The following is a 14,350-nucleotide window of genomic DNA, read 5'->3' as shown; positions in this document are numbered from 1 at the left end:
CAAATGAATTTTGGAAAATCTGAAGTAACCAGTGTTACTTACTTAATGCCCCACCCCTCCCAGTTGCACAGGTATAAATTAAAATGAATACGCCAGGTGGTCTGGTAACAGTTTTTCATTGTCTGCTTCAATGAAAGTGCCATTCTCCTCTGACAGCCAATAAATTGTACACAGTGCAGCAAAGACCGCAACATTTTAAAACAGGTAATTTCAATTATCCAATGTACATGTATCAACAGAATGGTGAGTTTGTGGTGTTTACTTGGAATGGGAATGAAATTATTTTTAAAATAATTTTCAATGCAGTGCTTGTAACTTTCTGGCAGTGCTGGGGACATTTGAAAATTGCCTGCTCAAGTTTCTGGCACACAATTTTGAGAAATTCAAATACATATACATGTTAGAGTGTTCTGTGATCCCCATTTGATGAGATTCCAGAAGACACTAGTTAAACCAATGGTTACATACACCTTCATCAAAATATCCAGGCTAGGCAACACTGATGAGATACAAAGACTTGACAAATAACTGTATTCACAAATGAATGAACTTTGACCACAGCATCGTAACAGTACCTTGCCCTTTGAGAACAATCTGAATGGATATGGGTCAACCACTCCCATTCCATTTAAATCTAATTACATCCTCTCAGATTAGATATATGAGAATTCATTCTTTAAGATTGGTAATTAAAGTTCTAACTTCTAATTATGTGAGTAATTTATGTGTAGACCATGTTTGTGACAGTAACTCTTGGTGAAAATACATATAATTTATATTCATGAGTAGACATAAATAATTCAGCTCAAAAACATGTTAGACTAAACTTTTTATCAGCTAGTTAAGGGGTTAGCATACGTTCGCTTGTTCAATTGTTTGGCCTCTATACACGGACTGAAACATACATTTTACCCATACATGTTATATACCATAATAAAGATCTTGTTTCAAACTTTCAAAATATGCTATTTTTTTTTAATTTATGCAATTACCAAGTCACGTGATCATAGGAATAAGCAAAGTATAATACAAATAAACATATTCTCTGCTCCTGACTATTCAATAAATTACTTTCTATTCACTGCAAGATCCTGCATTATGTATGGGTCACGGTGAAATCAAACGAAAAAACAGGATAAGCAAAGGTCAAACCGACATTGACATGTCTCATGCCTATAACACACTCAAAGTACATGTGCAAAATATTATGTGCTTCATTATACACTTCACTTTATATCTCTTCAGAGTTGATAGTGTATTTCCACACTTTATAAAGTGCTATACACGTTTGATGATGGTAAGGGTATCTCAATGTCATGTTCGATTCCCTTTGAAAGATTGTCATTTCAACAATGAACTTACTATAAAAAAAATCGCTTGAAGTTTAAAATCAAATTCTGAGCTGAGCCTTTCACGCATATGGCACATGATTTCGCAGTGAATGGAAAATTATACCTATTGAACTCAGAGACAAGTTATGTTTTCTGTTCATATACACTATATGTACATGTACATGTGGGGTAGTGCAAAGCATGTTGACCACATGTGTATGTGACCAATTCTTAACTAAATTTTTATTAAGAACATATACGTACATAAATCAGTGTGTGAATAACAAGCAGCCTATCGGCTGACATAGCTCCGCTGTTAGCAATGCACATTTCAATTAAAGAACTGAAGACATCATTAGAAAATGAACAATATGTATAGTATCAAAGCAATCGGACTTACAGTTTTTAACAAGAAGTCAAAAATATCACTTTTTACCAAAAATTACAAAAATATTCACCAAAATTAGAGAATTGAAGATATCATCACAAAATGAACAAATCTGAGAGAGGTCCACATGTAGTACCTATATATGTAATATCAAAGCAATCGGACTTACAGTTTTTAACAAGAAGTCGAAAATATCACTTTTTACCAAAAATGACAAAAATATTCACCAAAATTAAAGAATCGAAGATATCATCACGAAATGAACAAATCTGAGAAAGGTCTACATGTAGTATCTATATATGTAATATCAAAGCAATTGAACTATTGGTTTTTAACAAGAAGTCGAAAATATCACTTTTTACCAAAAATTATTCACCAAAATGGGAGTCTAATGTTTATATTAGACAATATTTATTGACACAACTATTTGCATATTCATGAGCGTCTTTATGTTGCTACGTCATCAGTTTCTTCAAGCTGTACACGTGCTTGAAGCAGTCTATTTGACTCTTGTATATTATATACTTTTCGCTTTTGAAATGGAAAGTTCTACCACTGATAGAGGCAGGAGTCGAGGCCGGAAACGCCGTGCTCCTTCGCCAATGCCAAGTCCAGTCAGAGATGAAGACGCTCCTCGGAGACGGGGAAGAAATTCCAGAGGCCGTGGCCGGATGATTTCATCAAGGACAACTAACGACGAAATCAACGCATCAACGTCGAGAACATCAAATTTGCGAGCCTTGGACACCACAAACCCCAAAAATTGGACAGTACGTCAAATTCGACAAAAACTTCAGGACATTGGCATACTCTTACCGACTACCATGAGCAAGAAAGAAGCGATCAACTTGTACAAGCTAAATAGCCAGCAACAAAGGGGCCCATGCGCTACCAACATTAGCGTGACGAATGCTGCGACAGAATTAGATTCAGATCCCGAACCCCCAACTCTGCCTGAGCAGGAATCAACTGGTGCAAACAGAAGATCTACGACTTTCAACACGGACAATTTATTTCCAGGCGAAATAGATTTATTTCAACCAGCACGCTGTCGCAACTCAAATCAAACATCGGATACCAGGCTGGCGGTAAACAACATGGCAGCCGCCCCATCGTGTGGGGTCGATCGTATTCACACTGATCGTGGGCCTTCAAGCACACCTGTTTATGGACCTCTTTACGCCTCAGTTTTTACATCACCTGCGAGGAGGAGATTTGGGATTGCGTCACACGACCTGCCAAGAATTGTTGCAGTTACTGATGCTATGAGGAACAATATAACCCAAGGTAAATATGTCAACCTAGCAACGTTACTGATACCTGCACATGAAAGTATAGAGAGTCGTTCTATTTTGGACGCCATGGGAAATGAAATACGACTGAAGGGTAATCCCGATCCCCGACTCAACAAAGTGTTAACTCATAACGAGTTCTTGGTTGCGTTTGGCAGATGAAAATCCATTATATGTGAAGTTTTCCCACATAGACGTGAAGAACTAGACTGTTACCGAGACGACATAACGGACATGGCCATTAGCTTCGGGGGTAGCCTATTCTACGAGTACCATGTCGAATTTGCCACTCGTGCAAAGAAACATCAAAATTGACTGGTCGATCCGAGATGCGGATATTTTTATGCGCCTCACCGCCGGACGTAAAGCTAATGCGTGCTCAATTTGTGGTAGTACAATTCATTCGTCAGACTTTTGTCCACGTAAGCAATTCTTTACACCCAACCAACAACAGGCTAATTCAACTGTCGACGTTAGAGGACGCCCCAAGACTTATTTAAATGGTAAAGAAGTGTGTAATAACTATAATACCGACGGTAAAGGGTGTTCTAGATATCCATGCCCTTTTTTGCATGCCTGTACTTCATGCAAATCCAGCCACCCAGTATATAGTTGCCCCAGGTCATTCAATGCAGCCAGGGCTCCTAAATCCATTGCTGTTAATCCTGGTACCACTCAGTGACTGCCTACACCTAGCACACCGGTTAAAGTTGATTTATTGGAAGAATATTTGACTAATCACCCAGATTCAGACTTTGTCAGCCAATTATGTTCAGGCCTTCGTCATGGCTTTAAGACTGGCATTGAGGACGCACCAACTGTTTCCTATGAATGCTTGAACAATTTGTCTGCTCAGAGAAATCCGGAACCTGTTACACGTTTATTGCAGACTGAGTTAGACAAAGGATATGTAATAGATCCTTTTGATTCACCTCCATTTCCAGTTTACCGGATTAATCCTTTGGGTCTGGTTGAGGGCAAATATTCCAAGAAACTGCGACTGATTGTTGACATGTCTGCACCACATGATAAACCACAAGTGCCTAGTCTTAATGAGCTCATTGACAAGGACACGTATTCTATGTCATACATCAGAAGTGATGATGCCTTTGAAGAAGTTAAACGATTAGATGGCAATGCATTCATGTGCAAATTCGATATCGCTGATGCCTTCAAGCAGTTACCTCTACACCCATCAGTATGGCACTTACATGGTGTTAAATGGGAAAAATAGTTATTATTTTTTCGTCCGTTTGGTATTCGGGGCCAGATCAAGTCCGAAAATTTTTGATACATTGTCACAAGCTATCTGTTGGATAGCAGAGCACCGATTTCAAGTGAAATTTATCCTACATTTGCTAGATGACTTTCTTACTGTGGACAAGTTGGAAGAGACTGCTGCTCGTTCGATGGCTATAATGACAATGATTTTCAAATCGTTAAACATTCCCTTGGCAATGCACAAGACTCTCGGGCCAGTACAAGAAATTGAGTATTTAGGACTCATGATTAATTCTAAGGACATGCTTGCCTACCTACCAGATAACAAGAAAATCAGAACTATTGCTAAGATTTCTGAATTTTCTTCACAGAAAACAATCACCAAACGACAATTACTTTCTTTGCTGGGTCATCTTAACTTCGCGGCTAGGGTGATCCTGCCAGGAAGATCATTCATCACTTACATGCTGAGACTAGCTTCCTCTGTATCTAAGTTACATCACCACGTCACATTGAATAAAGCTTGCCGTTTAGAGTTGCGTATGTGGGAGCTATTTTTGGAATCTTGGAATGGTATCCACTTATTTCTGAACGGTGACATAATTAGTGCTTCTGACCTCCACATTTTCACAGATGCCTCATCAACTAAAGGGTTTGGAGGTTATTTCCAGGGACACTGGTTCTGTGAGGTTTGGCCTTCACAATTGATGATAGAGCAACGAGATGATTGGTCAATGGCATTCCTTGAGTTGTATCCCATTGTTGTGGCTTCAATGTTATGGGGAAAGTTCTGGTCTCAGCAACGTATTCGTTTTAACTGCGACAATCAAGCCACAGTTCAAGTCATCAAAAAGGGAAGGGCATCATCTCACTGTCATGCTATAAATACTCTACTACGTCGACTGACACTGACCGCCATGCAGCACAACTTTATTGTTCTTGCACAATTCATTCCGGGAAGACAGAACACTGTAGCTGATGCATTATCTCGTTTCCAGTTTCAGGAATTCAGGCACCTTGCACCAGCAGCACACAAGCACAAGACACCGTGTCCACCATATTACGAAGTAATGCAGATTTAGAGCAAAATGTGCGTGAACTGTGGAGTTGTACATTAGCGCCTAGTACAAGGCAAGCTTATAACTCAGGTTTAAACCTTTTCATTCGTTTGTGAACATGCACGCTGAGTCATGCTCTTTCGGTAATTTACCAGCAGTATCAGAGGACTTATTACTACTTTTTATTACACATTGTTACAAGTATCTACAACTCAAAGAATCTACGATAAGACTATACCTTGCTGGGATTCGTTTCAGATACATTGAAGCAGGTGTACCTAATCCATGGCAGGTAACTGTCGGTGTGCCATTAGTACGGGTAAATTTGTTACTCAGGGCGATTAAACGTAATCAGGGACGAGGCACTAGGCCACGCTGTGCTTTCACAGCTGATATTGTTTATTTAATGTTTAGTACTCTTGAGTTAGGAGTATTTACCCAGTTCATTGATATCCTCATGCAAACTGTTGTGTTAGTAGCTTTTTTTGGTTTCCTGCGCTGCGTTGAATTCACCGTCAGGTCCTATGGAGCGTTTAATAGAGATTTTCATTTATGTATTGAGGATGTCAGTTTTCAAGGTGATGCTCAAGCTTTTCTACGGTTGAAGTCATCAAAGTCAGATCAATTTCGTGAAGGAGTGGTAATTAGATTATTCAGAAATGACCGCATGTGTCCAGTACAGAGTCTGAAGCGATATGTGTCTCTCAGAGTGGCTTTGCATCCTAGACCTAGTTTAGGGAACCCTCTGTTTGTAACTGAAGACAACTTACCACTGACGCGTTCTGTTTTCCTACAGTATTTACGCAGACTTGTCTGCTCATTGGGTCTCAGTTCATTTCAATTTACAGGCCATTCCTTCCGTATAGGGGCAGCTACGTCTGCAGCAAATGCCGGTATCCAAGATCACATGATTAAGGCACTAGGCAGATGGTCTTCAGATAGCTACTTGAGGTACATTCATACTTCAGGGATGTCAGTCAGATCTGCACATTCTACATTAGTCAGTAGTTTCTAATCTAATTCATTATAAATTCCTCTATCTTGGGGTCATTTCATTTGGGGGCTTCGTATATTTATCATATACAAAATATATTATTTAGTGTCAAATAAAATATACTATACTATACTATAATGCAATTCTATGGGCTGTTAATAACTTTGTACGTGACACAGAATTAAATACATACATGTATACATGTATTCCCATACAATCTATAGCTATGGTATATCGACTATGTGTACCATTCATTAGGTGGCACCATCTAAGAATAAATATACACATTCAGCTAGTGAAGCAGATGGAACTATTTATGTTCAAAAGCAAACTATTTATACATACACATGTACACCCATGTACATGTACTTATTGCATATAACCAAAACAGATCGACAAAAAAGAGATACAGTTACGTCTATTTTGTAATGTACATGTGACTACATGTACCTTTACTAGCTAGCAATCACAAGTATTCCTAAATAAAACACAATGTACAAAACACAGAATACCTGTTATTTTGAAAGGTTAAAATTCAGTGACACATATGTCTGCACACAGTCCCTCTGGGGACTATGGTCTGCAATTTAATGAGTACTGTCTGAATAGCTATAGTTACAATATGACTAACTGAATTATAACTGAACTGAACTGGAACTGAACATTGTACCTGTATACCATACATTGTACATTGTATACGTGAATAAATCACAACAATAGCTAAATGGTTTTAATGACAAGCATACTGTCAGCAGTCATAGCTTCTGTATAGTGATTGTATGCAAGCCATGTTAGCAACATAATTAACAAGTCTGCACATACATGTACATATATATTCAAGGTTTGAAATTCACAGAGGCCATGAAGGCAGTTGCCTTAATGTCCTACCTGACTGACTGCCTTAGTATCCTGAAATGTTCACTAAACAGTTTCAATGAGATCAAGGTACATGTGTTTACAAAAGCAACATATGTAGTGTCATATAATCCTGAATCCCTGTTGATGTGAATCTACAGGTACACATAAGATCATTCAAGTATGAATTAAAAACTCATTCAAATGGTTAAGTGAAATTAAATGCTAGTAAAGTAAACACACTGCACATTACACTGGTAATGAAAAATGCAAAAGCCCTTTCACTATACCTTAAAGATAATATCTATAAATCCCCTGATTAAAAGTTGCGAGAATATTTGCTACGTTCACACGACAGCATTTTATCGGAGCCCAACGGCTCGAGCCGGCTTGAGCCAGCAAAAATGGCAGTGTAAACGAGTTCGACTCGAGCCGGCTCGAGCCAAGTTCGGCTCCGCTAAACCCTCGGGGTTGAACTCCGATAGGGTTGAGTCCTGACATGGCTCCGATCGTGTAAATGCATCGGAGTCCAACTATCGGAGCCGAAATCATGCCCTCAATCGTCTTCTTCGAGTAACCTCTCATTTCAATTTTAACAGAGACAACATCTTTCATAATTTCCGGCTTGAATAAGAGGTACGCGTCCTAATATAGTAACGAATTATTTCGATAGATTGATAGCTCAACGGGAAACAGAAAATGGCGTACGAAATTATGCGACAAAAACTTGAAAGAACGACTGAACGGAAACTTTTTAAAGACACTAAAGATAAAAATTGTATAAGCGATCGCAGTACAGTGACGTGTTCCTGGTAGGTTTAGATTCTTCCATAGTTTCTCTATGATAGATAGAGAGAATCTGTGATTCTTCCTAGTAGTTTAGATATCACTACAGTTGAATAGTTACAAAATGGTAATTTTGCATGACAATAACTTGAACGAATAGGCTGTATTAAACGCATTTTAGCTGCCGTGTTTCCTGTTTATTCGAGATACTAGTACCTAAATCATAATACCAGTCATTGTCTTTTCTACCTCCATGCTCAGGCTCTTTTTTCTCCTAGCTCAACAGCATCATGCCATGTAAAGAAAAAACACAAGCACGACACTAAAATCGTTTTCAGTCACTAATTATTCAAGGGCACTATTCCGTTCGACTCTGATCAAACTGAATCGAACTCTGGCAGATCTCGGCTCTCGTTCGGCTCCCGACCGTATGAACGCATTGGATATAATCTCCTGTTAATCCGTGGGAGGAGAAGTAGTTCGGCTCCGATAGAATGCTGCCGTGTGAACATAGCAATTATTTTGATATTTCTTTAGTTTTTCAGTTTTAGTGTTTATTTTTTATCACATTTGTTTATTTATGTCTTGTTATTCTCTTTACCTTAAAAAATCCTCTGATGATTTAGTTGTGTAATAAAGTTATTATTATCTAACAGCAACATAAATAAGAATTGCTGACAATTTATATGTTAATGAAAGTAAACAGTTAAACATTTTTAAGACACTTGTAAATATTTTACAAATACAGAGCAGTGGGGCAGATACAGTAAAGTTTTATTTAACATTCTGTAGACATATTTTGAACATAAGCAATAGAACAAGTACAATATTGGATGGCACCTTGAAACTGGGAGACTCATATTGATCAGAAGAATTCAATAACAGGCAATTAAATATTTAATAGTAAAGTATTTACAACAATTGTCCTATAAATTTAAGCCATTGTGCAATCAAGAAACTTGAACGATGTTGTTGTACTGGTTTCACAAAATATTCAATTCAACATTGATCTCTGGCAACTCAAGACAACAATTTGAAAATGAACACTACAAAAACATATAGATCGCTGATATTACAAGAGAGGACTCAAAATTAAAAACATACAGCCTTTTAAATAATGACACCAACATTTCATCCTACTTAAATGTATTGCACAAAAGGAATTATATACTACATGTATGTAGTAAACTCATTTCACAACTTAGGTTGAGAAGCCACAATCTACAAATTGAATTTGCTCGTCACTAAAAGCCAAAAACACAAATTTGAGGACAGATTTTGCAAACATTATAACAAACAAGAAGATGAAATTCACAACTAACGAACAATTTGAAATTATCATAAATGCAGCAAATATAAAACTTTTGAAACAAGTAACTAAATACACAATGTACTTGTGAAACACAAAAACTATTATCTATTATCAATTATCTTCTTGACGGTTTTATTAATATATGAGCCAACTTTGTCATCACAAAAAAATGTATTTCAAGTAGAGAAAAAATACTGTAATAGTACATTTTGATTATATACCAGTAGTTTTGTTATCCTTATTCTCTCTCAACCACATGTAGTTTTATAGCGCATTGCAACGCATTGCAAGTTTAGAATTTAAAACAAAAACTTACCTTATCTGTGTCATCTTCAATGGCCACATCCATTCTGTGTTCACCGCCTCGTTTGCTCATACTGTCGATTGGCTGCGGAATACAATCCAAACAAGTTTCGGAGGAATCACTATTACGGTAAGTTGACCAGAGTTTTTATCTGCAACAGAAAACAACATACGAGAATTTAAATATTACATGTACCTTATTTGCTCTGAGAGTATGCTTACATAAACTATGGTCAAAAGGAGTAATATTTTTATGACTCAGTATATAGCCAATGCAAGTTTGGTTTATATTCGCTTCTGTTAAAGATGAGCTTCTACTAGAACAAATACACCAAATCATAATTGATATTTGCAGAAATCACAGGGCTTGAACTTCACGCAGGCACTAAAACTGCCTTGATGTCAAAGGAGTTTGCCTTGGTGCCCTTAGATAATCAAAGAAAGCTTAGAAAGAACTCCCGTGTGCTGAGAGTATTGGAGACACATTAATTCAAAATTACTTGAACTTGAGATATTGATGGAAATGCAGAAAACTAATTATGCAAATAAGGTAACTAATATGAACACATTTAAGTGTAAAACTAATAAGGTCTGCGCAATGTAAAAGTAATAAGATCTGCGTAATGTAATATCTATGTACCAAGTTTCATTGAAATGTGATTAGAACCAAAAAATTATTAATTATTGAACAGATTTTAACCCAAAATTAATCAGGCTGTCTATTGTCCTATAGCATTTATGTACCAAGTTTTATTCAAATGTGATGATCAATACTTGAGATATCAGTATTAATTAATTATGTTAATTAGGTGATTAAGAAGCATAAATATTTACCAAAACTAATATGGTGTACAGTCCTACACATGTAGGTTCATTGAAATGTGATGAGTACTCTTTAAAAGTTTCATTAAAATTCAATGAGTGGTTCTTAGGACAAATTAACTAATTAAGCAAATTAGTACCGTAGTTAATATGCACAATAATTTATCCTAAAATTAATCAGGTCTCTGCATAGTCCTAGAAGATCTATGTCGCAAGTCTCATTGAAATCTGATGATTAGTACTTGAGATATCAGGTGAAGGGCTGAAAATTAACTAATTATGCTAATAAGGTGATTAATATGCACAAATATTTCTCCAAAAACTAATTAGGTCTCTGCACAGTCCTTAAGTAACTATGTACCAAGTTTCATTGAAATTTGTTCATTACTACTTGAAATATCAATAGCTAAAAATTAATTAATTATGCAAATTAGGTAATTAATATGTACTGATATTACCCTAAAAACTATCAAGTCTGTGCAGTCTCATATGACATCTATGTACCAAGTTTTATTGAAATGTTATGATTAGTACTTGAGATATCAGTGGAAAAGTCGAAAATTGATTAATCATTATGCAAATTAGGTAATTAATATAAACAGATTTTTAACCAAAACTAATGAAATCTGTGCATTAGATCAGAGCATCCATGTGCCAAGTTTCATCAAAATCCAATGAGTGGTTCTTCAAATATCAGTAGAACAGTCATGGAACAGCTTAAAATCAGGTAATTATCATGCAAATTAGGTATTTAATATTCATAGATTTTTACCCAAAACAAATCAAATCTGCGCATTAGTTCAGAGCATCCATGTGCCAAGTTTCATCAAAATCCAATGAGTGGTTCTTCATATATCAGTGGAACAGTCATGGAACAGCTAAAAATCAGCTAATTATCATGCAAATTAGGTAATTAATATTCATAGATTTTTACCAAAACCTAATCAACTCTGCGCATTATCCCAGAGCATCTATGTACCAAGTTTCACCAAAATTTGATTTGTGTTTCTTGAGATAACGGTGGAACAAAAAAAGTGACATACATACATACATACATACATACATACATACATACATACATACATACATACATACATACATTTGAATCTTTTATTCTCGAGTAATAAAAAATCAGTTAACAATCACTGTTTAAATACAAGAATTGGACATATAGCGGTAAGTATAAATCAAAGGCGAATACAAGTGATACAGTACAGAAAAGTATACAATATAATATGTTTGAATATAAAACGATGAAAATTAATTACACATGATAATGCAACGAAATATAAAGTAATTGTACAGGTAGGTATAAAACAATATCGGATACAGTACAAATTATAGTCGAATATGTACAAACAGAAACAGTAAAATAATCTTGAGAATAAAATCAAAGTGTTCATTTTATTATAAAAATAGTTCAATTTATTATTTACATAATATAATCTGGATGGACGAGGTCTTCGCCGATGACCGATGCTACTGCGTCATTGATGCACCACCGTTGGATGAAGGCTGCCATAGTACCAGTCAGCTTGTGGTAGTTGTATTCATCCCGTAATCTTGATTTCAGTCGTGCTTTGAAGCAATGGGTGACATCAGTACCAGGTAAGTTCTTCATTTTCTTTATCCGGGTAATGTGTATTGAAGCTTTTACCGATGTGATGATGAACACCAGCAATTTGTGAAGCACTAATGGTTTCTTCCTAGGTGGTCCAAGTAAGTAATGGGACAGTGGGATGGACCCAATGTCTAACAGATTGTGAATAACTTTATTAAAAGTTACAAACAACGGACCCAGCCTGGTGCACTCTATGAATACGTGCATTAAGTCATCTTTTTCTTTGCAGAAAACACAAGTGTCCGATTCCCTCAGCCCAGACTTGAATAAGAAACCTCCAGTGGGGTAAGCGCCATGAAGAAGACGCCACTGGAGGTCGCCATCTTTTTTGGTGAGTGGATGGAGGTAACAATCCTTAAAATTCGGTTTCTGAGTATCAATCGATAGCAAGTCACACCACACAGTGCCTGCCTGTGTGGCGTCCTTGGAGAGTTTGTTAACCGACACCAGAAAGTTGTAAATGCTACCTTTCTTTAGTGTGTACAAGGGACAATTGAGCAAAATATTATTATCATCATCTTTATACAATAATTCAAGCGAATATCTTGGATGTGTAATATTTGTGGAATCTGTGGTGTTTTCATTATTTACAATATCTTTCATACTCGTAGGGATAGCATTGTGAACAATATCTAGAGCGATACCTAGCAGGCGTGCTGAGTATATACTAATGCGTGGATGTAACGATTGAACTGACAGCCATTTTCCATCAGTCAATAAATCGCCAATCCTAGTCACACCGGATTCAATAAAATGAGTAAGTTTGAGAGGTGTACATACATACATACATACATATAGACATACAGACACGGTAACTGCAAAGACTCCCTTTTGTGCTTCGCACACGGGAGTCAAAAATACAGATTCTATTCTACTATTGTTATACACTAAGGCAATTTACAAAATTTCGCCTTGAAGATAGGTACTGTAATGTATTATAAACTTTATATACTAGTATTACAATGTATATACTGTGAAGTCACGATAAAAGTTTTTGATCAATTTCTTTTCTAAAATGATGCTTGTGCAAGTTTTTTGATTTTCCTGTAAACTGAACTTTTTTTCTTTAAATTCGGACAAATAACTTACAATTTTAAAGCGGGAGGTTGTCACCTGCGCATGTGTCAGATGGCCATAGTGTGTTATTGTTTACAAACAAGCGTCTACCCATGAGCCTTTGTGTTTTTAGCATGTGTTGTTATCGTCGGTTGGGACTCAATTCCCATGCGTGCGCAGGTGACAACCCTCTCGCTTTAATTGATACATACAATGACCAAAAACATGAACAAAAACATGTATACGGATATTCAAATTTAACCCTTTAAATGACAGAAACATTCTCAATTTTACAATTTCCAGGAGATATACAGACATAGATCACTGTGATTACCCTCATTGTGTACTGACACTGTTATAACATTCAATAATTAATTGATTAACTGCACAAAAAAGTGGTGTTTATACTATGTACTCACTTATGGTAAGTTTAGATGCACACAGCCAAGAGATAATATGAATATATACTATCAGCAACGACACAGGGTTAAGGTTAGATTTGTTAATCAAATTTTAATTTCAATAATACAAACAATTATTCATTAAATATGAACTACAATGTAATAGGGTGTTTGTATACTGTATTTGTATATGCTTGATATTAATTGGTGAATCATGGAGACATTGGAGAGATGTATAAAGGAAGGTACCCTACTTTCCACAAGTTGTTGCAGCTCAGCTGGATAACAGACAGACTAATAAAGAATGTGATTACCGGGTTTTATTACCTACATAAGTACTGTACAAGCCATTATAGCCAGTACCATTGTACATGTTAAGTAGCCAGTATGACTTGAAACTTGTTTTTGTATATACACGCTTTCTTTTTGTAAATTGTGTTTTTCAAATAATTTGCGAGTGGCTTACTAGAATGATAGTATAAGTTTACATTCAATTAGTCATTTGGTAGCAATTTACAATCCCTAAAAATTTGTTTGGAAAAAAATCAAACAAAAAACAATCAAGGATAAAACGCTATTCATCTTCAACATGTAGAATTTTTCACATTTATTGCAAAATCTATTTGTTGCTGGGATTATTAGATTTCCTGCTTTATTCCATCACCAAATTGTGGTCACTAACAGGCCCGTAGTTTGGGGGGGGGGGGGGTTCGGGGGGTTCGGTCGAACCCCCTAAATTTTGGAAGTGAATAGATTTATGATTGTAGATTAGAACATAATAAAACAAACAGTATTAATTAAAATAATTACCATCGTTTAAATCACTTGACTCAGTGAGGTAACTACAAAATGTATCAGACTCGGTCGAAATAGCATAGTAATGAGCATTTAGGTGGCAACGAGCTTTAAA

General features: G+C 36.2%; 1 protein-coding gene across 3 annotated transcripts in view; it reads right to left on the bottom strand.

The window, feature by feature from the left end:
* Positions 1 to 14,350, bottom strand: part of LOC100373594 (5'-AMP-activated protein kinase subunit gamma-1-like) — a 107,604-nt gene that overhangs the window by 90,056 nt on the left and 3,198 nt on the right. For all 3 annotated transcript variants that reach the window (XM_085501112.1, XM_006824033.3, XM_085501116.1), the window contains exon 2: positions 9,554 to 9,692. In XM_085501112.1, the coding sequence (XP_085357238.1) occupies positions 9,554 to 9,613 (60 nt within the window). In that variant the 5' untranslated portion in view covers positions 9,614 to 9,692. The remainder of the gene's footprint in view (positions 1 to 9,553; positions 9,693 to 14,350) is intronic.

The sequence above is a fragment of the Saccoglossus kowalevskii genome, chromosome 7 (genome assembly GCF_978046115.1).
Source record: "Saccoglossus kowalevskii chromosome 7, keSacKowa6.1, whole genome shotgun sequence".
NCBI lineage: Eukaryota > Metazoa > Hemichordata > Enteropneusta > Harrimaniidae > Saccoglossus > Saccoglossus kowalevskii.
This window is presented reverse-complemented; position numbering and strand designations above follow the sequence as displayed.